The sequence below is a fragment of the Chelonoidis abingdonii genome, chromosome 2 (genome assembly GCF_003597395.2).
Source record: "Chelonoidis abingdonii isolate Lonesome George chromosome 2, CheloAbing_2.0, whole genome shotgun sequence".
Taxonomy (NCBI): domain Eukaryota; kingdom Metazoa; phylum Chordata; order Testudines; family Testudinidae; genus Chelonoidis; species Chelonoidis abingdonii.
The window spans coordinates 140,423,619-140,450,418 of record NC_133770.1 but is presented as its reverse complement, the minus strand read 5'-3'; the positions used below and the strand labels follow the sequence as shown (position 1 = coordinate 140,450,418).

Genomic DNA, 26,800 nt, shown 5'->3' with positions numbered 1-26,800 from the left:
AATGGCACATTCCTCTTCTCCTGTGTGTCTCAGTCTTTCAAAGCTGTTTGAACCCTGTATCATTTTACACAGCATGCTGAAATGCAGTACAAATTTAAGGGGGTTTAATTGATTTATCACTCACGAGTGTTCCAAATCTGAGACAGAAGAATGTAATTCTGAACATGAACCAATATTGCAAGTAATATACATTACTACCATCTTTTGTCACAGTACTATAGAAATGTGAAATACATTACACACAAGAATCACTTTGAAATGTGGCCACCTCTGGGATGGAATATGGCCATTGTTGAACAGCTCCAAACTCTTATTAAATTAAAACTTCAGAAAAATTAAGATAGGCAACCCAAATGGAAATAGGTTCAGGGTTCAGGGACTCACCAAAAGCATCAAGGGATTTTGTCAGGACCATAAATGGTTATGACCTTAGTTTGATGTCTCCTTTGAAAGACAACTCCAACAGTCATACTGCCTTTTAAATGCCAGTACAGATTCAAAGCCAAGCACAGTAGCACTATTTCTTGTGGTGCCTTGACGTAGTACTGATAGGACCTCACCTGTTTTTCTTGTGAGATGAGACAAGATCACACATCAAAATCTTACAGCTCTGGACATAATAGGGGCCTTTGGATTGAGGTTCTTGAAATCAATGGAGTCTTTCCATTGACTTCTGAGACCTTTGGATCAAGCGTGAAGGTTGCACAAAACAGCATTTAAAAAAACAAAACAAAACACTTGATTCATGAAAAGGGCACTTTAAAAAAAAAAAAAGCTGGGGATTTTAAAAGTTTTGTGTGCTATTTTGTACATTTATGCCATCGTCCACACAGTACAATAAGTTTTTAATTTAACTACAAACTTTGTTCTAGTTGTGTGATGAATTATGTAGTCCAAACAAGTTCAGCTTTAGTGCTATATTAATTGCAAAAGTCTACTGGAGACTAAACTTTAGTTCTTTGGCATACAGAGGAGTTTTGCTCCATTTGGAACTTAACTAACTGGAATTATATCAAAGAACTCAAATGACAAGATTTTTCAGAAGCTTTTGCTTCCCAACATATGATAATGAAATAAAATGTACAGAGTTCCTCACAAATGAAAGGATCACCTTGCTTTTCAAGCTCTTACCATTTTGCGGTCCCTTGTAATCTCATCTACAATGCTAGTTATCTAGCAAAAAGCATTTGCCATGTATAGAGTTTTAAAACGTATTTAAGTGTGCCTCTTTGTTTCATCTTACAGCAATAGTTCTTTTCCAGAGGTGCTTCTGTCAGCATGATTGTGTACATAATGTCACTCCAGTATCCCTTCATAGCATTTTCTACTAGTGCAGCATCTGCATTTGGGTTGGAAGGGCAAACTAGTGGTTTCCCAGTGCAAATGACAGTGGTGCCCTTGCTTGCACCAGACAACTGAGAGATAGTGAACTTCCTGTAATCCGTCAGGGAAAATCTGTCCCCATCCATTTAGAGTTGACAAGCTGGTGTTGTCAGTCGGGGCGGCTCTAGACATTTTGCCACCCCAAGCAGAGTGTCATGCCGCGGGAGATGCTCTGCCACTCGCTGGTCCCGCGGCTCCGGTGGACTTCCCGCAGGCGTGCCTGTGGAGGGTCTGCTGGTCCCGCGGCTTCGGTGGAGGCACGCCTGCAGGAGGTCCACCGAAGCCATGGGACCAGCAGACCCTCCGCAGGCATGCTGCTGAAGGCACTCTGCCTACCGCCCTAGCGGTGACCAGCAGAGCGCCCCCCGTGGCATGCCACTCCAAGCACAGGCTTGGCATGCTGGGGCCTGGAGCTGCCCCTGTTGTCAGTGCCACCTGAACTCCAGATTGTCTGGATCAGATGCGATCACTTCCCCACCTAGTCTGTTAGGGCCCAGTCCCATTCCCATTGACTTCAGTTATGTAGGATCAGGCTTTTGTATACAGACTAACATGGATCCAGATCCAGACTAACATGGCTACCCCTCTGAGGCTTTTGTATAGTGTGTTGTATTTTAAAATTGTAATGTACGAAAAGAGTGAGTCAGACAGCACAGCCAGTCACCTGGGATTTAGGCGTAAACTCAGGGTTTTAATGGCTCTTCCAGTGTGGTCAGTAATGGTGCAGATCTTTGTTCACACACACAAGCTCAGAGAGGGAAGGGAAGGGAGCTGTGCTGTGCTAGCCCAGGTGTGATGTGAGGTCAGATAAATACCACATTTCACAGAAGGGGAAAATACTGACATGTCCTGTGTTGTTCATGTAACTAAGTTAATCATGCAACAGTGCTTCAGAATAGAGTTTGCATTTTATTTCATAATATGTTTGACTCCAGTTAACAGCTCTTTTCAGCTGTACATCCTCGAGTTTCAGAAGAAGAGGTTTAACCTGCTCTGTGCAACTGTGAAAGGCAACTGCTTTCTCAAAGCTATCTTTACAGAAAGGAGTAACGATTGGGTCCTGTGGGAAAAATGTAATTAACACTGGTTAATAAAAAGGATGCCTTATTTTTCTTAAAGCCCTTTGATCAATAGCAGCAGCTTTGTCATTGACTGGAAAGAAGAATTTCTAATTTGAAAATAATTTAATGGGGTTTTTGTCATGTGCACAGTGCAGCATTATACTTAAGGGTATGTTGGCATTCTGATCCTAAAGCTTGTTTGTGTTTGTTGGTAACATTTCTAATGAATTATGCCATAACAGTCCGTGCTCCAGTAAGGTTGCAGCTGGGTAACCATTATAAACCTGACTATTACCACCTAATCTAAAGTTCACAAATAAGTGACTTCAATCCCGGTAACACAGATCTGGGACTAAAGTAACATTTTTGTTCCAAATTTGTAATCAGTCAAGCAGTTCCCCCAGTTATGACACCCGAAAAGAGAGATGTTGCAACACTAACTCAAACCTCCAAAGGGAACCCCAGACATTGGTGATTTACAGTGAGGTCTGAAGGTTAACTAAGGCTGAGTTTTCAGGTTCCATAGGAATGTAACTGGATGCTCAAATAGAGATGTGAAGCTGATTGTTCCACTCCCACTTCTTACTACAAGTGGCTGAAAAATGAGTCAAGAAGTTGAAGATCGAGTTTGAGAATATCCCTCTGTGGTAACTCCCCTTACTGACCACCCAAAAGCCAAAACTAATGGTGCTTGGGTAACCCTCAAAGAAACAGAAACCCTTGGGATTTGCATGTAATCCACTAGCAGCAGTTTTTATAAAAATTACTTTCCTGCAGGGGGCCTTCTGGAGCCTGACAAGCTTGAGTATTGCACTTGACACTGTCAGGGTCTTGTGAATAGTTTTCACAAGACTAAGTATCCATCGCAGAGTTGGTGTGTCCCAAGAAAATAGGTTGCTTTTAGATTTGAGTCCAGCCTGAAACTGAACACTGAAGAGGTTAGTTCAAATCCAGGGATTCCTATCTAAATACTTCTCACTCCTCTGAAATTCAGGATGATTTGGTACATTTTGTCCAAAATGTCTCAGATAAATTCTCCCCTCAAAGGTTACACTCATCTCCCACTGACATTAGTGAGAATCCTTTCTCTGTATCCAAAAGCAATGAGCAAGTGCCCAATTATGCAAACTTTCTTTTCGTATGAAGTCCTTGTTTTATTTAAATCAATGGTGAGTCTCTGGTCATATACGTCTAAGGGAGCAGGAGCAGACTGTAACTCGCCTCAGGGACAGAGACTTGCAGTCCTGCACCACCCCACCACTTACAGTCACGCCATCCCAGAAGGAGCTACAAGAAGCTGCTTCTTGGGGAAGAGCATGTTCTTCAGTCACCCTTTGGAGTGTGCAGCATTCTCTTCTTTTTGTGTCCAGTTGGCTCTGCTGACCCATGTAGAGATAGGAGAGGGGTCAGGCTTCTGCTATGTCTTCATCCATTTTGAGTGGTTAGGAGGGCTGGCAGGAAAACAAGAATTATTCCATTTTGTGAAAGACTGGCCCTTAGCTCTCTAGAGTAGCGACTCTCATGTTTGCACAGTGACTATTGCAGTGGGGCCCTGTCTTGTTGCAGCCTTTTTCTTCTATTGCTATGAATAATATTAAATATGTTGTGGTGTGGACATGCCCCATTCCAATATTCTAGAACCTTGTTTTAAACAACAGTTTTTACATTTGCAAAAAACAAATACAGATTTTGATGATGGGAAAAAGGAGCACACGGCCATATTGCTCTTACGAAGAGAAGAAAGCATGATAAAAATTAACAACTCTATCCAGTCATTGGAACAAGATTTTAGTGACCACCTGATAATATCTCTGCAAATCCATGTTATTGCAATGTCAAGACCGTGGTAAAATTTTGTCAAGGCTAGATTGTGGAGGCCAAAATATGATGATTGCAGGAGCTGAAGCAGTGTCAGTGTGTTTTGTTGATACTGGGCCACATTCTGTTCTCAGTGACAGCAGCCACAATCAGTGGACCAGCTACAGTTTGATAACAGCGTAATTCAGGGGAAGATTTGGCTCACCTTGCTGGCAGGACAATGCAAAAATTAGATGAGATGCATGCAAAATAGTGTTACGAAAGACACAAACACCCCCGCCACCACCCCCAAAGATTTCTATTCAAGTAATGTTATGTTTGAACTATGAACTGTAAAAAAGAAAATTCAGTCTCAAGGCTGCCACAGGGTGACTCAAACCCATTGTGAACAGCTGCAGGGGTATAAATTGTCTTCTAAAGTTTCGGGATAATAATACTGCATGAAATGCTGAAGTGAACATAATAATTTGAGCTTGAACAGGTATGACTAGTTCTGTTTTGAGCACCCCCTGGACTACACTTATTAGAGCCAAATTACTTTCTCAGGTGATAGATCTCTGCTCTGATATTTTGGCTTTCTACATGTATACCTCTCCAGTCAACAGCAACGGGAGACCTGGTTATGTAATCAAAGTCGTATTTCACAGATGAGACCCATTGTATTGGTTTTAATGGAAAGTTTAAACCTTGTAGTGTAGTGGTAAAGGGCTATGGTTTATGTAATATGGCCCAGTGATCTAATACCTGTGATAGAGAACAATGCTGTTATATATCAGCATAAGCTGTCCCTTTGACTTCTTTCTTAGGTGCCTGTCAAGCTCTCGGGGTGGAATCCCATAAGTCACCTCCATTTTTGGACTAGGTCACCAGGTTACAGTACTCCTGTTTACTGGCCATGTTCTCATTCGGTGCACTTGTGCTTTGGTTCCTGCTATAGGCTTTCCTTTGGGACCTAAACCCAGTATGAAAGTGCAGTAACAGGACAGAGTGTTCAAAGCAAATGTATTTATTTATAACATAACCAGGGAAGAAAAGTGTTTAAAACAACCAAATGGCCTGTATTCATATCATCTTATGTCCTTCCTTGTAACTTTAGGTAAGCCCCCTTGCTCAGGTATCCCTTAGTATTGGGCTGGGTGAGACACAGTGCACTCCTGAAGCCTCTGCCTCTCTGTCTGACCCTCAGACAATGTCTCTCCTGAGTTCAGACTGGTTTTTACACATTTCTGAGACATTTGTTTGTCCTGGGACACATGAACCTGGTCGATCAGCTGGGTCAGGTGCAGACTTTTAGCAGTGGATTCGTTGTATTGTCCATTTGAGCATAACCAAATGAATTACAATTGCCTTTTTCACTGGGTACACGTGGAGAGCTCCAGATGAAATTAACTCTTAGTCGGGGTGCCTTTAGCATGGGTTCAATCGCACCTACAGAAATCATAAAATCAAGGGTGCAAAGGACAGGGAAATAGACTTTTCCTGGCTCATTGTGGAGGGGAGGCCCCAGATAGGTGGGAGTGAGGAGTAAACCCGCCTTGCATTCACTCACCCTGTAGCATCAGCTTCTTTCCCATGGTGCTGGGCCCTGCTCCCCACTCCAGGCATGCAACCTGGTGCATGGGATTTTAAGGCTAGCTAAGTCACAATGCTAGGAACAAGGCCCAACCCTGCAGGACAGGAGCCAGCACTATGGGATGAATGGAGGGTGGGCTTTTGGAGTGCCTTTGCTTCCACCTTCGGGGACGACAAAGACTGCTTTTGCTGTTTGTATCCCAGATTTCAAAAACCACGACTTAATATAAACCGAAGCTTGTTCCCTGCAGGTTGCTTTGTTGTTAAGAGCCATCATAGGCTGTCGTCAAAGTCAGGTGGACGCATGCAGTTTGTGGTAGATTATGATGCTCAAACTGCTTCAGAGAAATATACGGTATATATCTGTGTTCTATTAAAATGACATACAGCCAGTTACTAATACATCTGCTTACCCATGCTAAAAATCTCCCCCTCTCGTTATCCATGTGCCCAGAAATACAATTGCCATCAACTCCTAACAGGCTTCACAACAATTCAGGGTTTTTTTTTAGATTTTCAGACTTGTACCTTATGTTTGATTTTATTCGTTTGCTTTGAGGATTTCCCTACTTTATCCAGCAAAAGATACATGTTAATCTATTGATCTTGTAGACAGAGCAATTTAATGAAGAGTTTACTGGGCAAAACTGCACAAAGCAGAATGGCCCAGTTTTTAAATCCTTGCAACTCTGATAGTACGACACTCCTCTTGCATTTCTCCATCTTAGTAAAGCTCTTGGCCCAAATCCCAGGAGGAACTACTTAAGTATTTGCATATTAAAGCAGCCCTGAGATATACTTCAGTGATACTGAATTAGTATTCAGAGTCCAGCGCACTCCGCTGCATATTGAGGGGAGGGGATCTATGGAGATGATGGAAGAGACACATTCGATTTCCTGCTCACTTTATGGAAATAGGTTGCTAAAAGATTCATTGGACAGAGTGTAAAAATGGTTTGCGACCAGGGAGACAAGTGACTGTAGGCTAATTCTCTGCACAATAAGGGCTTTCTATTTAATGAAAATACCTACGTGTGAAGGAATGGTAGGTATGTTCTCTTTGTGGATTTTATTATTACTGGAGATCCAGGATTCACTGAGACCAGATGTTTTTAGAGAGGAACAACCTAAGATAGGAGAAAAGCAAATTTAATGTGCTGTTTTTAAAGCCAGTGACTCAGACACTGAATTACACTAGATGATGTTACCTGATTTGCTAGAATGCATAAATAGTAGCTTTATTGCAGCTCCTCAGAATTTGGGCAGTGTTTTCTACTTATTTTAGCAATCCAGGCTCTTACGCTTAGATATAACAAAACAAAATGAGTTAATAAGATTTAATTATTCTATTTAAGGAGCTGGGGATTTTTAATAGGAGAACTGTATACATTTCACTGACATTAAGTTAACTAAGTGTGCATCACCACTTTTCAAAGGAGGGATCATTTTGGCCAATACAGTTATCTTTGCAGGAAAGCATAGAGAAAGCAAGGTTAAGAAAGGATGTAGTGTTATACCAGTTATACACATTGATTTAAACTTGATGTATGCACAGGGCTGCAGGAGCACTGGTCTTAACAAATCAAAAACACCTGATAACAGGTGGTGCTCCGCGGCAGAAGCTACTTGGGCAAATTGTATTGGAGAACATATCCAGTCTACAGAGTAGTAGCTGTGTTAGTCTGTATCCACAAAAAGAATAGGAGTACTTGTGGCACCTTAGAGACAAGTAATCCTATTCTATATCCAGTCTAGGAATTATTAGGTCAGTGCTTACAGCAGTCAGGTTAGTGGGGCAACCAGTCAGCTGCAAATGTCCATTTCTCCCTGGGGTTGGAATGGTTTAAACAATAGTAGCTTTTCAGTGCAGGTTTTGTGCCCATGGGGAGAGAGATGTCTCAGACAAGATCATCAATAATTTCATTGTCAATTACACTACGTACTTCATCATAACCCAGAAAGGATCCGAAGTCACCAATGACTAGCAACCAGGGTCGGATTTGCCCCTCCTAGCACAGAGAAATGCATGTTACAAGGCTTGCTGCATCTCCAGCCCTGGATGTTTTCACCCTTGCTGTCCCTTGAAGATTCTGCCTGGGGCTGGTAGGCACCGCAGTGTTTCACAGAGATGCATCTGTTTCCTGGTGAACGTTTTGTCAGGAAGGTTTTTGGGTGGAGAGCATGTGCATACACACACTGATTCTATAGCCTGGTGGACAGGGTACTGGCCTGGAATGTGAGACACTCTGATTTGGAGTGATCTGAATGATAAATGCGCTGTTCTGAATCAGGCAGAGCAAGGACTTGAACCTGGGTATCCCACATCCTAAGCTAGCACACAAACCACCAGGCGAGCATGTGATGGACATATACAACTTTCTGGTTTTGCAAAAACACTGGAAAGGTTTTGTTTTTGTTCTAGTAAGGCATGCAAACACTTTTTGAAACCTCAGAAGTTGCTGTGAAATGGGAATATCCTCTGCCTAGCTCTAGCTCTGCCACGAGAAAGCAGCTTTAAGGTTTGGGGAGGCTTCATATCTCTCCTGATAGCAAAGACTCTAGTGAGGATGCAATGTATCAATTAGTGCCTGGTATTCTGGGGCCTTCCTTTATCTCCCCCCACACCCCTGCTTTAGAGCACAGCTGGCCTGTTATCTTTAGCAAGGACTGCTTTGTTCCTTTATCTGTATAACACATATTCAGAGATCTAATGAAGAATCTTGCCTAACTTGAGTATTAACACCTTTCTCTAATTTTCCTCTACTGTACCAAGAATGATTAGGATAGATCATATAGTGTAAGTCTACACCACAGATCAAGATGAGATTGAAGCATGGGTAGGCACACCTGTGCTAGCTTTAATTTATGTGTCATAGTGAAAAGAGCAGTGAAGACGCAGTGGCACAGACCCCTGTGTGGGACAGCAAACCAAAAACTTACCCAGGGTTCCCAGCAGGCTTGTACCTGGGCAACTAGTCTTTGCTGAAGTTCACATCACTCACTGCCACTGTTACCCACTCCAGCTTGATTAAAACTAGCACATGGATGCCTACCCACACTGCAGTCGCACCTTCGTTTGCAGTGTAGACATACCCAGCCTCTTTACATTCCAAAATAACTTAGTATTTTAGCTGCCTTTCCAACCACATTGAAAATCACTTGTTATAGTTGTGTCATCAGATTCCCAGTTGATGTTAGATGATCACACAGCAGCAGTAACCAGCTAACCTCCCAGCCCGGCATCAAAAAGAGGTTTCCACCCTCTCTTGGATGTTCATGTTGCCACCATCATCCACTTCTTAGTCACCTGAAGATTAGGCTTCTGCAATTGTCCCGATGTGGTGCTATACTTGAAAAATCACCGCGGAAACTGAGATTAGTATGGACAATGACAGACTGCTTGCTAAGTGGTATATCCCACTGTGAGCATGTGAGCATACTGGGTGGAGGATAAAATATTATTTTTGATTCACAGAACCATATATGATTTGGGACCTGTCTTTCAGAAATTGCCTCTTTCCCTTGCAGTACTGCCAGATGAGATCAGCAGAGGTATGTTAGAGCTACAACTCCCATGCTAAAGGAGAGGCAACTAATGGCAGTGTATTGGAAAGGCCCCTAACACTGAAATCTGCCATTTCTTTTTCTCTCTGCCCCACAACCCATTTGGTCCAAAATAGCCCCAATTTTTCAGGTTTTGTAGCAAGTCCTACAGGTCATCTACTTGAGCAGTCATTTTAAGAGGGCAGAGGTTAGAGTGTATAGAGAGCGGTGGGAAGTTTTTTCTATTTTATTGTTAGGATTAGAGATTTTTCAGCATTTGAGAGGGAAAATCAGTTTTATTTGACACTCTGCATTCATGCAGAGAGAGGTTGGTGGTGTCCTACTTAGCTTAATCATATTTTTAGTCCTCCAGTAAGGTGCCTACAGCCTGAAAGAGGTGTTTTTATGTCTATACATTGAAATTATAACATCTTGATCCATGCATTATCACAACACAGCGAGTGTAGTGGAAACCCAGGGGAGGCGGCCAGCACTGCCTGTTTTCATTATGGTGGGAACAGTTAGAATGGATCATTCCGGCAGCAGAAGATGACTTTCTGAAAATCAAAGGGTATTCATGACAAATGCAAATTATTGCTCTTGATATCATGGAAGCCTGGGGTGGCAGTGGTTTGGCTTTAGGATCGTAAGGAGTGGGCTTATAGCAGAAAAGAGAGGTTAAGGATCACAATGTTTGGACTGAGTAGGTTGTGCCTAGGGTTCTAGAATGGGGGAGTAGGTGTGTAAAATCCTAGTATGGCTTCTTTGGTGAGAGTAAGCGTTCCGAAGGCAATAATTGTGACAGGGATTGCTATAACTTTGAGAAATTTTTCAGTAGCTTAACTATATACCAAGTGAAAAAACACTTCCTTGTGCATTAAGAGAATCTAATTTATTGGACTTTGTGCAATTGGATACTCAGGGAAAAGCTTAGCAAGGTTCTAAATAGAGACTAGGCAATTATATAAATAAGAATAGCACCTGCATTAACAGAGATAAAAGTCAGAGTCTCAATCCTTATGTTTCAGGGCATAAAGAGATCAGAGTCTTGTGTCAGGACGAAACTCCCTCGGAGAAACTGTATAGGTTCAATTTGCTTGTTTTTGCTCCTTCCATTTAAACATCTGCATTAGGTCAGAGTGAGAGAGAGGATAATAGATTAGCTAGACCATTGATATCTTCTATTACAACAATGTCTACAGTGCTGCAGTTTGTGCATCACAGAAGGAAGTGCTTCCAGCTGAGTTTTGCATCGGGATTATCAAAAGTCCCGGAAAGAGAGGCAATCATTACTACAATCCAGAATTACCCTCAAATTTGATTTAGTCATTTAAGATGGTGCTAAGGATAAAAAATGAAAAGAGAGAGAGAAACAAGTACAAATGAAAGGATTTTCTTATTAATGTGCGTTTTGGTTTGGTTGAAGTTTCCAGAGCTGGAAACACCAATTCTGTGTTTGTACTGGGAACATGGGTGACCTCTATTTCTTGTTTCAGAGCAGTTAAGACATGAGCTAATCTGGCAGCTCTACAGTTGCAGTCACAGTCACTCACACCCAACAAACTGTGCTTTGTGGGTCTGGTGGCATGCTGGAGGGAACAGCTGCTTACATGACAGATCTTAGCCACCACCTCACAAAACAGCAGATAAAAATCAAAGACCTCAAAAACATTTACTCAACTCAAATTGGCCAAAACAGTGGAACATTAGCAGTGAGTCACAGCTGAGCCAGAGAAAGAAAGAAAAATCCTTTAAGAGCTGCCTAATGATAGCATAAAACTGAGTCATACTACTGCAAAGGCTTAAAAGGCATTGCACAACTGTTATACTACATGTTCAGGGACATACAGTCGTGCTACAGATACTATAGAGTCCAGAGAGAATGAACATAGAAGTCTTAATGCATGGAGTTATTCTGTTCAGTTCATTGTTATTTTGGCATACAGTTACAGGTTTTAGTGTTGTAGCCTGTTCCCATTTGTTCCCCTTTTGGCGGAGAGCAGTACTGAGAAGAACAGAAGACCAGATAGCTTTGATCTTTTATTTCTTGGCACAGTGCAGCTATATGACAAGTCAGGAATTTTATATCTTCCCTCAGGGCGCTCATTATAGCTTATTTATACAGTGACAATTTCTTGCTGTTGACTAATAGTAGAATAAATTTAAACTTAAAAGCATTTGTTTTTGTTAAAATGTTCTTCGGCCTTCATCATGAACAAGTAATGTACATTACATAGATATAAACTCATTCTCTCTACATATTTTGTCTATCACACACTCACCCCACAAAAGCTGTTCAGTCAAGTAACTAATGAAACACCATTTCTCTGGAAATTTCCATTACGTGCATCTGACGAAGTGGGTATTCACCCAGGAAAGCTCATGCTCTAATACATCTGTTAGTCTATAAGGTGTCACAAGACTCTCTGTTACCATTTATAATGAATACACTGCAATTTACAAATTACAGCTTTAGCATAAACTTCAACCTGTGAGTTTGTTTGAATAGAAAAACACTAATTCTGGCATTTCCCAACTTTTGAGTGATGTATTTTGAACTGTAAACTTCTTTTAAGGTAGTTTTAGGAATGTAAAACATTAATACTTTTAAAGCAAACTGCCTTCCCCCCACAAATTCCATCATCTGAAGTCATATCCCACCATATAAGTCAGAGGGGTAGGGACCCCCGGACTTTTAAAAACAGGTCAAATTAACAGCACAGTTTTCTACCATTTGAGCTAAAGTAGTAACTGGTAGCAGTAGTAGGCTGCTGTCCTTCATGGAGCAATCATTAAATAGCCAGGTGACATATGTTTTGCCAGTAGCTTATATAGTTATTTGCTAGATAGCAGAGGTATGTGGGCAATCAGGAATTCTATTTCTGGCTGAGGAAGGGAGTTTGGACAGTGGTCAGACAACACAGATTCAGCACATTGCTACACGGCCTTTCAAAATATAAGTAGTTAAGTCCCAGTGGTTTCTACACTTCATTGGTTCATGTACCATCTTCTTAAACATTTGCAGTGAAGTGAATGGATGGAACATCGAGCTCATGTACCACTGTTGGGGAACCCTGGGTTAAGAACTCATCTGCCATTTTAGAGACCTGAAGCCGGATTCTAGAACCCCACTGCAGCTCCAGCACAAAGTGAGTGGGAGCGCCACCATTCCAGTGATACCTCCTAAGGGCTCCTCTCACGACACAGCCTTATCCTTATTTCCATGTTAATGGGCGTGCGACAGCTCTGTCATCTTGCAAATCATGACACGTTCAACTTCAGAGTGGGAAAGGAACTGCCATCTGTTTCACCATCCTGCCACCACACTGTTGTCCCCTACAGTAAATATTCTAACACTTCTTCCAATCTAGCCTTACATACTTCAAATGAAGTAAGGTTTGACCTTAGTGGGTCTATACCCTGGTTTCTTTCAATCCCCCAGAATGCATGCTGCTCATTGCTTTGGGAGCCAGATTCCAAACTCAGTTGTACAGCTCTACATCTCTCCCTATCTTGAAATGTTTGTTCCTGAGCAGGAATGTAGATGTAAGTTTGTGTGAGGCATGCTGAATATCTGAGGTTAGAATGTGACAGCCTCTCTGGACTCATCAGTACAACTGCCTCCTCTTCATTCTTTGTTGTAGTGGCAAGGATGCTCCATCTTCATTAAACTCAATGCCAGCACTGCTGGCCTAATTATCCATAAGCTTACTGGCTGCTACTGTCATCAGGATCACCACATTTGCTTTTGAAGACAGTTTTTGTGCAATTTGCCCAGGGTCCGGTGGGAGCTGTAAGCTCTCTGGAATCATCAGCTATGTTGGATTAGCCTCTTTCTTTAAAACTCCTACGGCACAAATCTGACATAAGATTTGGAGGGTGGAAATGAATGGAGTACGGTGACAGCTAAAGAGAGGCCCTGCTCCTGGTCACAGACTAGCAGGCATTCCAAGTAAGGGGATGAGAGGAATCGTGCAAGAGGGATTATTCTTGCTTTTTATTTGCACTAGTTGTGGTGAAGAGGAAAAATTAAAATAGATTGTATTCTATTCTTTTGGGCACTTATGCTGTAGCAGTCCCACTGAGCATACTAACCCTTTCCTCCCAGTCAGATTTTGTTTATAAAATCATAGCATAGTAGGGCTGGAAGGGGCTTCAAGAGGTCATCTAGTCCATTCCCCTGTGCTGAAGCAAGATCAGGCATAGTAGACTATCCCTGAAGGTATTTGTCTAACCTGTTTTTAGAAACCTCCAACAACAGGAATTCCACAACGTCCTTAGGTAAACTTTATGTAAGCAGCCTGTACAGACTGGTCAGATAAGTTAGCATACCCACGTTTTTACTAATGGCTTCACAAAACCTGACCTGGGGCTCAATTTTTTGCGCTAGAAGGAAGCAAGAGGAAGAAGTGCTTCAGCTGTCACTTCAGAGATAAAAGTAACTCTTCTTTCTGTCAGTCTATGATAGTCTGAAGGGTACATGATTTCCACTATATTTCTTTCTCTCTCTCTTTACTGATGAAGTTTGTGGAGAAAAATAGCATTTTATATAAAGATGCAGGTATCCAAATTGCACTCTTTGGCACTTCTTGATATTTTCATATAGTTCATAACAGTGGTGGGCAACCTGCGGTCCATTGGGTAATCCGCTGGCTGGCCACCAGACAGTTTGGTTACGTTTGCATGGCTGTCTGTCTGCAGCTCCCAGTATCCGCAGTTCATCGTTCCTGGCCAATGGGAGCTGCAGGAAGCGACACGGGCCACAGGGACATGCTGGGTGCCACTTCTCGCAGCTCCCAATGGTCCTGGTGAACTGCGGACACTGGGAGCTGCAGGCAGCTGTGCAAATACCAAACTGTCTGGCGGCCTGCCAGCGGATTACCCTGAGGGGCCGCAGGTTGCCCACCACTGGTTTATAACCTATATTCTTGTCTGTAAGACTAAGTACTCATATATATGTACTATCTCCACTACTTCAGTTGTGAGGTAGAGCAGTACCTTTATGTCTGCCACCTGCTTTGCATCAGCTCTTCTAGATCAAGTTCCTAACTGCTATTTTTGAAAAAGTGTCCTTTTCATTCATGCCTGGCTCAATAGTGACCAAGAGCTGTTGCCTTCTGATGGCTATTTCTTGGTCTTAGTTCACAGGGCACACTACCACAGTTAGAAAGGCAGAGAATTAAATAGCCTCTCTCCCTAAAGGTGGGCACACTTTGCCCAAGTGTAGGCAACAAGAGGAAGCTTGTGCTGTTCTTGCTCATGTTGAGCCTGGTTCTACTCTTGGACAGCAGTCTAACACTTATACACAAAGGACCTGATCCAAATTCTGTTCATTTGGTATGGATCATTAACAACTCATAGAATAGAATATCAGGGTTGGAAGGGACCTCAGGAGGTCATCTAGTCCAACCCCCTGCTCAAAGCAGGAGCAATCCCCAGACAGATTTTTGCCCCAGATCCCTAAATGGCCCCTTCAAGGATTGAACTCATAACCCTGGGTTTAGCAGGCCAATGCTCAAACCACTGAGCTATCCCTGATTCACTTATTCCAAGAAAAAAAAGAATAATGTAATGCCACAAGAAGAAGCACATGACTGAAACATTGTCAAAATGGAGACAGTTGTGTTTATGTAATCAGAGTGAGTGTTACTGCTTTTTAAATCAATCTCCTATGCTTTTTGTGTGTTATTGCTGTGTACATTTTATATATCGCTGAGAATAACAGGTATGTTCTGTAGTCTTCTATAAGAAATCTGAAGGCCAACATTTAATTCAGTGTCTTTTTCAAAGATCTGATCTTTGGGGCAGAGATTGTCGTGTGTTCATATTGGATCTGGCACAATGAACCATGATCCTGATTGGGGTCTGACTGCTACTATAATATAATATAAATATAACTAACAATTCATGTTTCATTATGGTCATTGTTAGTTAACAATCAAGCTATTTAAGGAAACAACCCCTGGAAATTCCCACTGGTACATAACACAAACATCCCCTGTGGTTAACATATTTTCCTAGATGCTGCAGAGTTGGTTTTAAATTAAGACTAGTGTTCTTGTTGCAAACAAATGCTTTTGAAATGCAAGTAATTTCCAGTACCTTTCCCAGCAACAGTGATGACATAACTGGAGGGATTCCTACTTTGCTGAGCTAGTGATCTCTGTTCTTACCATATGATCTAGTTATATAGGTGTTTATCCAACATGTTCATGGTTAGGATACCATACTAGCGGAGATGTAGTTGTGCTACTATCAGATTAAGAGTAAAGAGTAAAGTAGATCAGTAAATCCACTCTTATTTTAATAAAAATCAGAGGACCAGATTTCCTGATAAACTACCCGCTGTGTGTTGTTCTGGCAATGTAGAGTGTGTCATGGCAGCAGCACAAAGCAAAGCAGCTGGAGTGTACTAATGAATCCGGTACAGAATGTACATGGTGACAAGACTTAGAGTGAAAACTCAGAACAATTATTGCAGAAGGAGAAGGGACTGGAGGGTAGGGAGAGACTGTCCACGCTCTTTTCCCCAGTTCTTCAACAAAGACTTCTGCCTCCCTCTCATGATTGGAGGTGGGGCTGAGGGAAGGCAATTGTCCTTGAGACATACACATGCTTTGCCAACCCACTGTCAGTTTCAGACTTAGCGTTTGAGGTTTCCTTCAGGTGGCTAAACGGGCATGATGAATCCAAAAAAAAAAAAACCTGGCACAATCCCAGTTTTCAAAGACTTGAGTAAACCTATCAAATATAAGACATCAACAAATTCCAATTGTCTCTATATCGTATTCTGCCCTCCAGGATGAAGAAGATGAGGGAGTTATGAGAACAGCGATGACAATTTCCAAATACTGGATTTTATTTACTTTTGTTTAACAGCCATAGATTCAACCCTAACACAATCATGAGTATTTGAGGTTAACCACACAGTAAATACATCTGTAGGAATACACTTAAGTTAGACCCAAGTTATTGAAATGTTATGCTTTAATGCTCAGGTATTTGGCAACTAAGTTCAGAACATGTACATCTTGATCATATGATTGTAGGTGGACTCCCATATAAGATATATGGCCTAGTTCCCGCTAAAGTTAGTTGAAGTAGAGGAACCCCCAGAACCTGGCCTCAGAGAGAGACTGAATCTCAGAGGACAGCTCACCAGAATTATGTCTTTAGGCTGGAAGCATGCATTTCTGCCTACATTACTGAATAATTCTGACAGCGTATTTAAAGTAGGAAAAACAATGCCCGAGAGACTTCTTCCCAAAGCTCCCTATTGGTTTCTAGGGCACTGTCTTTTCGCATGAAAGACTCCTGTGTTAGTACATTTTGCTGCAGGTGACACTACACATGCATTGGAGATTTGATGAAGTTGTTGGTTGGTTGTTTTTAAGCTGTTTGTAAGGACACTGAGCTCTACTAGTGCTTTTCAGCACTGGAGACTTCTGAATGACACTATAAAAACCAAGACCTGCTGGTTCTGTGTGTAAATTAAAGACAGCCTCACACTTTTCATAAGAGAAGATGGAGGGTTGTTTGCATGTCCTTGGCCAAAGTTTCACCTCCTCAGCTATGCATACTGTTCAGTGGCTTGCTGCTTCCCTCCACAATGGAAGTAACAGTATTTCAGTCATGCTCTGGCTGAAAGATGCTATATGTATGTAAATTAGGGTTAATATAGACCCAAAACAAAATTTCTCTCTCTCTCTCTCTCTCTCTCTCTCTCACACACACACTCACACACACACACACACACACACACGTTGGACTACAGCCTTGCACTGTAGCTATGACATGATATTTTGTATAAAGAGCATCGTGTGAAGCGGAGGGTCAGTGAGGAGGGGATTCTTACTACTCATAATAAAAATGTTTAAGAAAAACTGGAAACAAAAAGTGTGTGTTACTACCTGTGGAGCGGGAGAGTGACTGACTGTCGTTAGTTACTTCCCAATGGCTAAGAATGAAGTTGCATAGGAGGAACAGTTATAACTTGCATGCCTGGCTTTTAAAGCACTTGCCAAAAGAGGGTCACTTACTTATTTCAACCAAATATCTCTTATACCTACACCATGTGCTTGTCTGGAAAGTAATATTCTCTAATTGTAAAAACCAGACCCTTGGCTGGTTCAAGGCAGTATAACACCACTGATGTCAAAGGACCAACACTGATTTGTGCCAGCTGAGGGTCTGGCCCTAATTAGCCATTTGTAAAAGAAAACAAAATGCTCATGTCACCCACACAGTACATCTAATCTTTTCGAAAGGTGATAAAATATTGGGACAGTATTCTTCCATGTGGCCCTGTATCTGCACAACATGAAATTCAGGTAGTGCACTGGGAGTGATATGCAAGTCCAAGGAGAAGCAGAAGGGACAGGGGAAAATGCAGCTTTAGTAAGCAAACTGTGAACTCAGAATAGTTGCCCATGTTTTCTCTCATTTATGTTATCAGGTGTCCTAGTAGGAACCAAAAAATAGAGGAAATTTTCCTTATGATTTTGCCTTTCATGTTTTTATAACTGAACCACTATTGTGGCTTAATGTTATTAAACATGTCTAGCTGACAAAAGTGAATGAATTGTTTTAAATCAATATCTCAGTTCTCTTTCATGCCAGTATCTGTCCCGTGTAACTTCACTGATTTCACATATATTTTTTACATAACATGGATTTTTAAGGCTGAATCAGTGTTGGACATGAATTGGTTGATAGCCTTAATCTCAACCATGTCAACAAAACTCAAGATTGCACATACAGACCAACATCCATAAATGCTGCCTGGGATTTAACTTCCGTTAAGGTAGTAACTTTGGGGGCCAAACTTAGTTCACTCTGTTTATAATGAGGTTTATGCAAAGTTTCAGTCGCATCAGTATAAACAACTGCGCTATAAGCAAGGAGTAAAGTGAGTTATCAACCAAGCCAGGGACTAGTTCCAGAGTGATCAGCGTGCAATATATTTTTAAAGGCCTGAGAATTACATTTATAAGTAGAAATTTAATACACAACCAATTCAACAAGAGCTGACTGTTCCCTGTAGACTGTTTACTGATGCATTCAGTTCATCAGCAGTTGGTATGATTAGGCTTATTGTCTGACAAAAATCATGTAAATATGAAAAATATAGGCCAAGTTCATAACTGGTATAACGCCATTTAAATAAGTGTTACAAAAGGGTTAATTCTGCCCCTTCTGTCTATTGCACACCTAAGGGATATGGTACTGTCATTTTTGCAAGTAATAGACATTTGACAAAGATGTGGCAGACAGGTAATTGTGAAATTGTCATTCTTCTGCTGTCATATGCTATGTATCAGGTACAGATTAATTTTTGGTAAGAGTTATAATAAATAAATAATGATGTGCCCTTCTATAGCTCCTTCCCTCTGAGCAACTGAAAGTGCTTGACAAATGTTAAGTATGTAAGCTTCAGAATATCCCTGTGAGATACAAGAATCACTTCACCCAACAAAAATACAGCAGCTATTTGAACAGTGCCAACTAACACTAGGCACCTGTTTAGGAAGAACACCTCCAATTGACGTTGCAGGAAAAAAGATCAGGTGTAGAGTTTAATTATTCCAGGTGAAGTTTAGCCTGTACCTCAGGGTCAACACCTCTGCTGCTAAAAGGAATGCCATGGGATCTCAAATTGTAAGAGTGGAAGGAACTTGGTTCTATCATTCTTCCAGACGACAGCAACCCCAGCATCACAGTAGCTCCCAATACTGTACTGGGGCAAAGGTTCAGTAATGATGCAGGAAAGAAGAATGTCATCTGCTAAATTATCAGCACTGCTCCCTGAAGCATCTCTATTTTCCTTGGAGGTGTTCCATCCAAATCTGGCAAGAAGAGATTTAAAAAATAAACTAAATGACCAGTCATAAGGTAATGGAACAGTCACTGAAAGATGCATGATTTGTCAACTCTACATTAAGGGCCTTCGGCCCAGATTTTAGAAATATTTAGGCATTGCTCCATTCAGGGTGCAACTCCTAACTGACTTAGGAGACACATTCTCATTTTCAAAAATGAGAAGTGCCTAAGTCAGTTTTGAAAATGAGATGCAGGCTTCCAAGTAAGTTAAGCATTACAATGTTGAGCAAAGCAAAGCCTAAATACCTTTGAAAAACTTATGATTCATCTGACAAATCATGCTGATCTTTTTGGACACAGATTGTAACTTGTTTGGAACAAATATGGAACACAGATGCTGTTTGTTCAGTTTTGTCAATGATTTTGTGCACACAAAGCACGCACACAAACTGTAGTCAGTGATACAACAAGAAGTGGAAAGTGTTCCTTGGTTTATGACTTTTTAAAAAGATATGGAATTGCAGCTCTAACAGGAAATTAAATTGGAAGATTACCAAGTGCTGCCGCTGCCAGTATTTGGCATGTCATGAAACCCAGCAAACATTTTTATCTTTCATATGATGCACAGAATAAACTCTCCAAGTTTCTGGGTTTTCACATTGATTTAAGGGTATCAAATATGAGGAGATCAACAGAGTTTGAAAGCTGTGATTGACTAGTTTGTCCATTCATCTCTTTAAAATGAAAATGGAAAAAGAAGTTTGGTGAGGCACATCAGTCAAAATGAGTGGTTTGTCTGGAGGAAGTTACTGAAACTAAGCAGCTAGTAGACAGTTACATTTACTGTAAGTTTTCTAAAGTGGTCTTCCACAGGAAAGACTTATTTTCCAGTGGCTCATTTATTGACATTACTATTTCATGTCTAACCTTAGAGGGATTTCATCATGTCAGCAAGCTGTTCCTCAGTAGGACAACTTAATGGCAACGTTCCTCTAACAAAGTAGGGCTCCTTTACATTACCTGGTGCACAGTGTGGGTATTGGGGGGAATCCTATGGCAATTCAGGTGTGTTTACTTTGTTGTAGTTTGTTTACACAGAAAATGTCTGAATTCACTCTTAAATGGTGGGGGAGCAAAGTCCCACCCTAGAGTCACTTACTCTTGCCCATTCCTAGTTGTGTGGTAAATGGACACACAAAGCTATTATGGTCTAAATTCACCCCAAATTCAATTGACTTCAGAGCTTCATCCAAGGTGAATTTTTTCCCCTATGTGTAATGAGGATTTTTCTGGGTCTGTTAGTTTCTTAGGCCATAGCTTTTTCAGAGATCATATTCTCACTGGCATTTTATGGACCCATTTGGCTCAGATTGGAGGGCTCTTTCCATCTGGGTAACCACTGACAGGCATGGGTTTCAGCTGAATGCATAGACTCTCAGATAAATTGCCATCCTGTTGGTGATAGATTCATTACCCTCTTGCATAGGCCTTGACAGCGAGTAGTAGTCCTAACAGGATGGAAGTGCCTGTTATGGTGAATGATGCCTAAAAATATGTGCAGCTTTGTTTTCAAGTGACAGGATTAATTTAGGTTGCAGAGTGCCCTGAATGCTTTAGCTATTACTTGAAAATTGGAACCAGTAGAAATAGTTTACTGCAAGCAAAAGACAATGGGAGGGAAGAGAGGAATAAAAGTCAAATCATGCCCTTCAAAGAATGCAGTAGGCACCCTCTGTTGATTTTCCGTCTAAAAGATGGAAGTTTTCCCTGTTACTAGCAGTGCTGGCAGAGGCTCGGAAAGATCTGATTTTTGTTGAAGTGAAAGAAATTACTACCTTGATAACCAGCACAATGTACTTCACAAACATCATTTGAGCCTCCCACCAGCTCTGAAGGAGTATGTGGAAGAAGAGTATACTCACCACAGCTGTGCCTTCTTGTGGTGAGCATGGCATGGTGGCCTCATCTCTTGCTGATAGCCACTCCAGTTTCCAGGGTAAACCAAGTCCAGCACAAGTAGTTTGGCAGCATCATGCTGGAGCCTTGGCTCTAGGGTCTTCATGCCTCTGCCCTAGGTGAATTAGAAGGGGAACTCAGGTCCACCCTCTACTCTGGATGCCAGTCCAGGGACCTAGAATGAAGCAGACAAGGTCTCTTTAGACTCTGTTGTATCTCTGGGCTGCTTCCTCCCATGGCCTCCAAGTAGGCCTCTCACAGCTTTTTGTTGGACTGAATCAACTGCAGGTCCCAAAACAGGGGGAATCAAATAAGTTGTGGAGAACAAAAGAAACAGGAAGTGCCACACAAGGTCCTCCTGCCCCAAGGAAGCTCTGACACTTAGGAAGCTCTGGTTAGATTCTGGCCCCAGATGGTCCTTCCTTCACAGGGCTAGCTGAAGCAGTCCACTGCCTCTCCAGTCAGTCATTACTGAAGTGGCGTTTTCCTCTTTTGATTCCTCCCTCCAGGCTTGACGCTTTGTAGAAGTGAAGCAGGATGGGCCTGATTGGGTTCACAGGCTCACATTAAAACCTTCTTGGTCAGTGTGGGTTCTGTGTACCCCATCACAGGTAGGTAAGTATGAGAGCACTCGTTTCACAGGGTGTAAACCAAGGTGCAGTGAGACTGAGTACTTCAGGGTCACACAAGAGTCAGCAGAAAGGATTTTATAAATAAAAGCTTCAAATTCTGCAGAAGTTATTTACTCTCCATGCTCACCAGGGAAGGCTTGTCCCTAGCAGGTGGGATTATTTCAGGTCATGCACCAAATCGGACAAATTGCACTATATGTGTGTTGTCAGTAGGCTATCCATATGACCGATAAGTCCCAAACTGTGTTAATCACATCCCATAGGTATCCTCAGTCCATTAAGGAGCCCCTACCAGCACCAATGTCTGCTGTTGCCTTGGTGGAGTTCAATGATCTGCTTCATTCTGAGACTGGTTCCAACTGCACAGCACCACGCCCAGAATCTATATGTGGGAAGCTCACCCTTAAAAGCATAGCCCCTAATACTGCTGTCCCATGTATAAGTGACCAAGGTACAAGCTTAAAACTCTGAAACAGTTTTAATATCCTTCTTTTTTTATGCAGCTATTATAGGGAATCATACAGGCTAAGGGCTTGCCCCTTTTCATGGTGGATGGCTACCATCAGTTTTTTCTACAGCATTCCTAAGGAGTAAGCAAACTATGTTCACAGGATGCCATCTTTTTGGGGTTTGATTTATTCTGCAAGATTAGATGTACTTGCACCCTTGTCAAATGCAGCACATGCATTTTGCAGGCCCCAGAAGAAGTTGTGTGTAACAGTAGGAGGGAAGATCTTATGCATCTTACACATGATGGGGTAAGGTCATTATCTGGGAGAAAAAGGACAAAGTAGAGCGAGAAGGCCGTTTTGATGGGGATCAGGTATGGAAAACTTGCTGCAGTTTTATGTCATGCTGGAGACACTGATTTAGTTTTAATATCAGCAAGTGGCAGTGAAGTATCTTACAGGAAGACTGAAAAGGAAAAAAGTATTGGAGGCTAAATGCTGCCTTCCAACATACGGAAACAACTTCTGTTGAAGCCAATGGGAGTTGCCCACTTGTATGTACTTCATGTAGAACTGTGATGTTGAAATGCTAAGACTTGAACCTAGTTACCTTGTGATATTCAAATGTAGATATTTTACCTTCAAACAAAGCTCAGTGCCAGGGGTGATGCATAAGTGGAAGACACTATAGTTTTGGAGTCAGGGGAGAGGTAAAAGATGTTCCTGATTGGTCAGTTCTTTGTGGACCTGTCAGTATCTCTCATCTGTGACCCATAAGAACTAAATTCTTATGAAATCAAGTCGTCATTCCATCCTCTGTGCTTTTTGAGTCGAATCCTGTTTTAACAATTTACTGAATACCTCAGCTCAGTGGTCCCCAATCTTTTCCAGGTGGTGGGCACCAGATGATGAGCCACCGAGGACCGTGGCCAAAATGCCCCGAGAAGCAGCAACATCAAGAGGCGTCGCCACCAAAAATCAGCGACATTTTGGCGGCAACGCCTCTTGATGTCACCGCTTTTCACCAGATGCTTGTCTGCCAGCCAGTACGCGGGCACACACATATGCCCCGGCGGGCTCCATGGTGCCTGCGAGCATTGCGTTGGGGACCCCTGCCTCAGGTGATTGATGCTATGGCAATGAAGACAAAAACTCTGTCATATTTAGTCAACACATTTTAAATGTGCTTGGTGTGATCTTTTCCTGAGTTCTGAGGAAAATGTTATGGCATTTTTCTCTTGGTTCCATTTAGATATGAAGATAATCTGTTAAATTATTGGAGATTTGGGCAGGGGGGACACTTTTTTCCTCCATATCTGCAAGATATTTGCTAAACTATTCAAAATAAGAACAACTTGAAATACAGATATTTTGTGTTTCATTCTTATTTTTAATAAGTTGAGAGTTTTGCTTAATAAAGGGGTGCAGGGTCTCAATCTTATTTTGAAACATGAAATTACATGGGAGGATGACCAACATATTTGGTCACATGTACATTTGGCTAAATTCAGTGAAAAATAACACCATGGTGTAGAATCAGATACCCACTCATAGTCAGCATGAATATAGCACAACTCCTTTTATAGTAAAATAGACTTAAAGCCCCAAGTAATTTCAATGCATCTTAATGGACCAGCTGCAGTTCCAGTTTTGTATTTTTACGTATGGGTAAAATTTCACTCTCCCGTGCAACAGGCTAATCTGGACTACATGTTACTAAAGTCACCCCTAAGTCCTCACATGGAACTTTTTGGCTTTCTGCACAGTGGTCAGTTTCACACAGTAAAGTTGTTCAAGTACTGCACTTCAGTATAAGAGGGTTCCATTTGATAACTTTAGAAACAAATTCCTAATGTTTTATTTCATGAAACACTTTATGTATTTAAATCCTCCATAGTTTCTTACTGACCGTTGTACATTGGAACATTTGGTATCTGTCTCACCATGCATATATACAATAGAGCTGTGCAGCACAGTAAATTGAAACTGTACAGGGTGTGAAAAGTTTTCGTATGCACTCTGCTAGTATTTATTTTGATGTTTCAAAGTCACTTTATATGTGTGCATGCAGGATCCAAAGAATGTCAAGTCAATACAGATCAAAAGTGGTTATGACTTCACTTTTGGTCAACTGTTTGTTTCTATGGAAACAGCCTGCATCATATTTTTTTTTCCAGATGCTGTCTACATTTTGAAGTATTCCTTGTTTTTCTGTATTTCAACAGGCCTTGAACAGGGGTATCGCAGCTGTTAAGGAAGATGCTGTGGAAATGCTGGCCAGCTATGGGCTGGCCTATTCCCTTATGAAGTTCTTCACAGGTCCAATGAGTGACTTCAAGAATGTGGGTTTGGTGTTTGTGAACAGCAAACGAGACAGGACCAAAGCTGTTTTGTGCATGGTTGTGGCTGGTGCGGTGGCTGCTGTATTTCATACCTTGATAGGTAAGCCTTTCTTACTATTTACTTAAGGTACCCTGCAACCTAAGTGACTTTGCTTCCCCATCCCATCCCCCAGAGCTGCTTAACTTGCAGCTCTCCTCACACTTAGAAATGAAAACTTAGGATTGTCTTGTGGCTGGAGTTCCGTCTAGACTACAAAATGTCACTGTTTTTTAGAATGGTAGATTCCATCTGTAGTTCTTGCTCATGCACAAATATACACCACTACTACCAGTGTGTGGTTGCTCAACTTACCGCTGGCCTGTTTCATCCATGTTTGGCAGTAGCACAGTTGTCAGGCTGGAACCAGGTCGTAGCACTGTGATACTGCTGTGCAGATGGGATTCGTCTGTGTAAATGGGTTTCCCAGCTCTTTTCTGTAGGAGGCCATCCCAGTGTGTTAGAAGTGCTTTTTTTCTTCAGTCAGGACTTCCTAGCACCTTTAGTAGATGTAAGTAGATACTTACATTGCCACTCACATCACAGTAGGAGCACCTTAGTATCTGTTCCCCCATGCCAGCCATTCCATAAAGAGGATCAGACAGGCTGATTTAAAAATAACCAGTATTACCTTCTGTTAACCATAGTCAAAGCTACATTGTCCATTTCTGGTGGATAGTTAAGCTCTTGCACCAGCTACTACAGATATCACATCTTGCAAAACCTAAGAGCCACTGACAAGCGAGACCAGGACTCTGACTGGAGCAGGGAGAATATACAAATAGACCTGGAGTTGGCTAGAAAGAAGTTAACAATATTTGCAGATTTCTGCAAGACCCACCAAATGTGATGTTGAACTGAGTATCAACCAGTATGATGGAATATTCAAGGCCACGAAGGTCTAGTATCTGAAAACGTTAGACCACAACCAAGAGCCTAGAAGAAATTGGACCTCATGCATCTTTAAGAGCCATACCAACTCTGGTGCCCCAAGCAACCTCCAACCCACCTCACAGAATGGAGACTGATGTAGCCCTTGCAACAAGGAAAATGAGGAAGAGGAAACTGAGCAGGAGGAAGAAAGTGAAGTCCATGTAACAGGTATAGTGTTTGGTATTCCTTATATCTGTGTGCTGTTGGAGGAGAGGGATGAGGAAGGAATGCAAGGAATGTGAATGGATTCGGGCAGCCATCTGAGGGCCTGCTGTTCTCTGGGAACTAGTCAGGTGTTTGGTGGCAATATTTATCGCTGTACGTGGAGCTACAAAGGGTGGCCTGCGCATGGAACCCAATGTTCATTGTCAGCCTGTCAGTATCTCAACCACCACACGCCCTGCAAGTCGTCATGCAGGCCCTGCCCTTGTACTTACTGTACCTGCATAAGAGCCTTATGGAAGAACATATGTCCACTGATGTTATCTCGTGGCTTAGTGCCACCTTTTAATCATGCTTAGCAGCCCTATGACCTTTTAAACACGCAGAAACAGGCACCCAGTGTTAAGGCATCTCGTGTTAAGACCATGGCCCCACATGTTAATTAAAAGGCTAATTTTATCCTTTGTTGTTGTTATGACAATATGTAGGCAATGTGTTTGTTGGCTGCAGTAGCCCTTCGCCAAGGTCAACCTGTCATTAATTCAACAAGTTAAAAAACTATCAGTGAAATTAATTAATTTATATCTCTGACATCCACAGGCCACCTCAATGTATGGGGGTGGCTCAGGATTTTGTACTGAAGATTATAAGCAGTTAGTGTCGTAAACGCATATTCATTTGCAATATCTGCCATAAGATTTCTTGGCTTGGCTCTTTTCCCAGCCTTGAGATGGTCTTTCAGTTGCCCACCTTCTCCAGTTTGTGTACCAGGTTGAACAGAGGGCAATTTTACCAGCTGGGAAGAGTTCATTTTTCTGATCTGTTTAATTTTGTTTTTAAGACATATGGGTTACTGCTGACTCACAGGAAATCAGCCAGATTTCCAAGCTGACGGCTATAGATCAGGGGTAGGCAACTGCTGGCATGGGTGCCGAAGGCGGCACACGAGCTGATTTTCAGTGGCACTCACACTGCCTGGGTCCTGGCCACCAGTCCAGGGGACTCTGCATTTTAATTTAATTTTAAATGAAGCTTCTTAAACATTTTAAAAGCCTTATTTACTTTACATACAACAATGGTTTAGTTATATATT

General features: G+C 41.8%; 1 protein-coding gene across 3 annotated transcripts in view; it reads left to right on the top strand.

The window, feature by feature from the left end:
• The window catches only part of ANKH (ANKH inorganic pyrophosphate transport regulator), a 165,764-nt gene that overhangs the window by 69,242 nt on the left and 69,722 nt on the right, over positions 1 to 26,800 (top strand). For 2 of the 3 annotated variants that reach the window (XM_032789736.2, XM_032789740.2), the window contains one exon: positions 24,459 to 24,675. In XM_032789736.2, the coding sequence (XP_032645627.1) occupies positions 24,459 to 24,675 (217 nt within the window). Of the gene's footprint in view, positions 1 to 21,689; positions 21,768 to 24,458; positions 24,676 to 26,800 lie in introns of those variants that run through there. The other variant, XM_032789741.2, reaches the window with a different exon arrangement.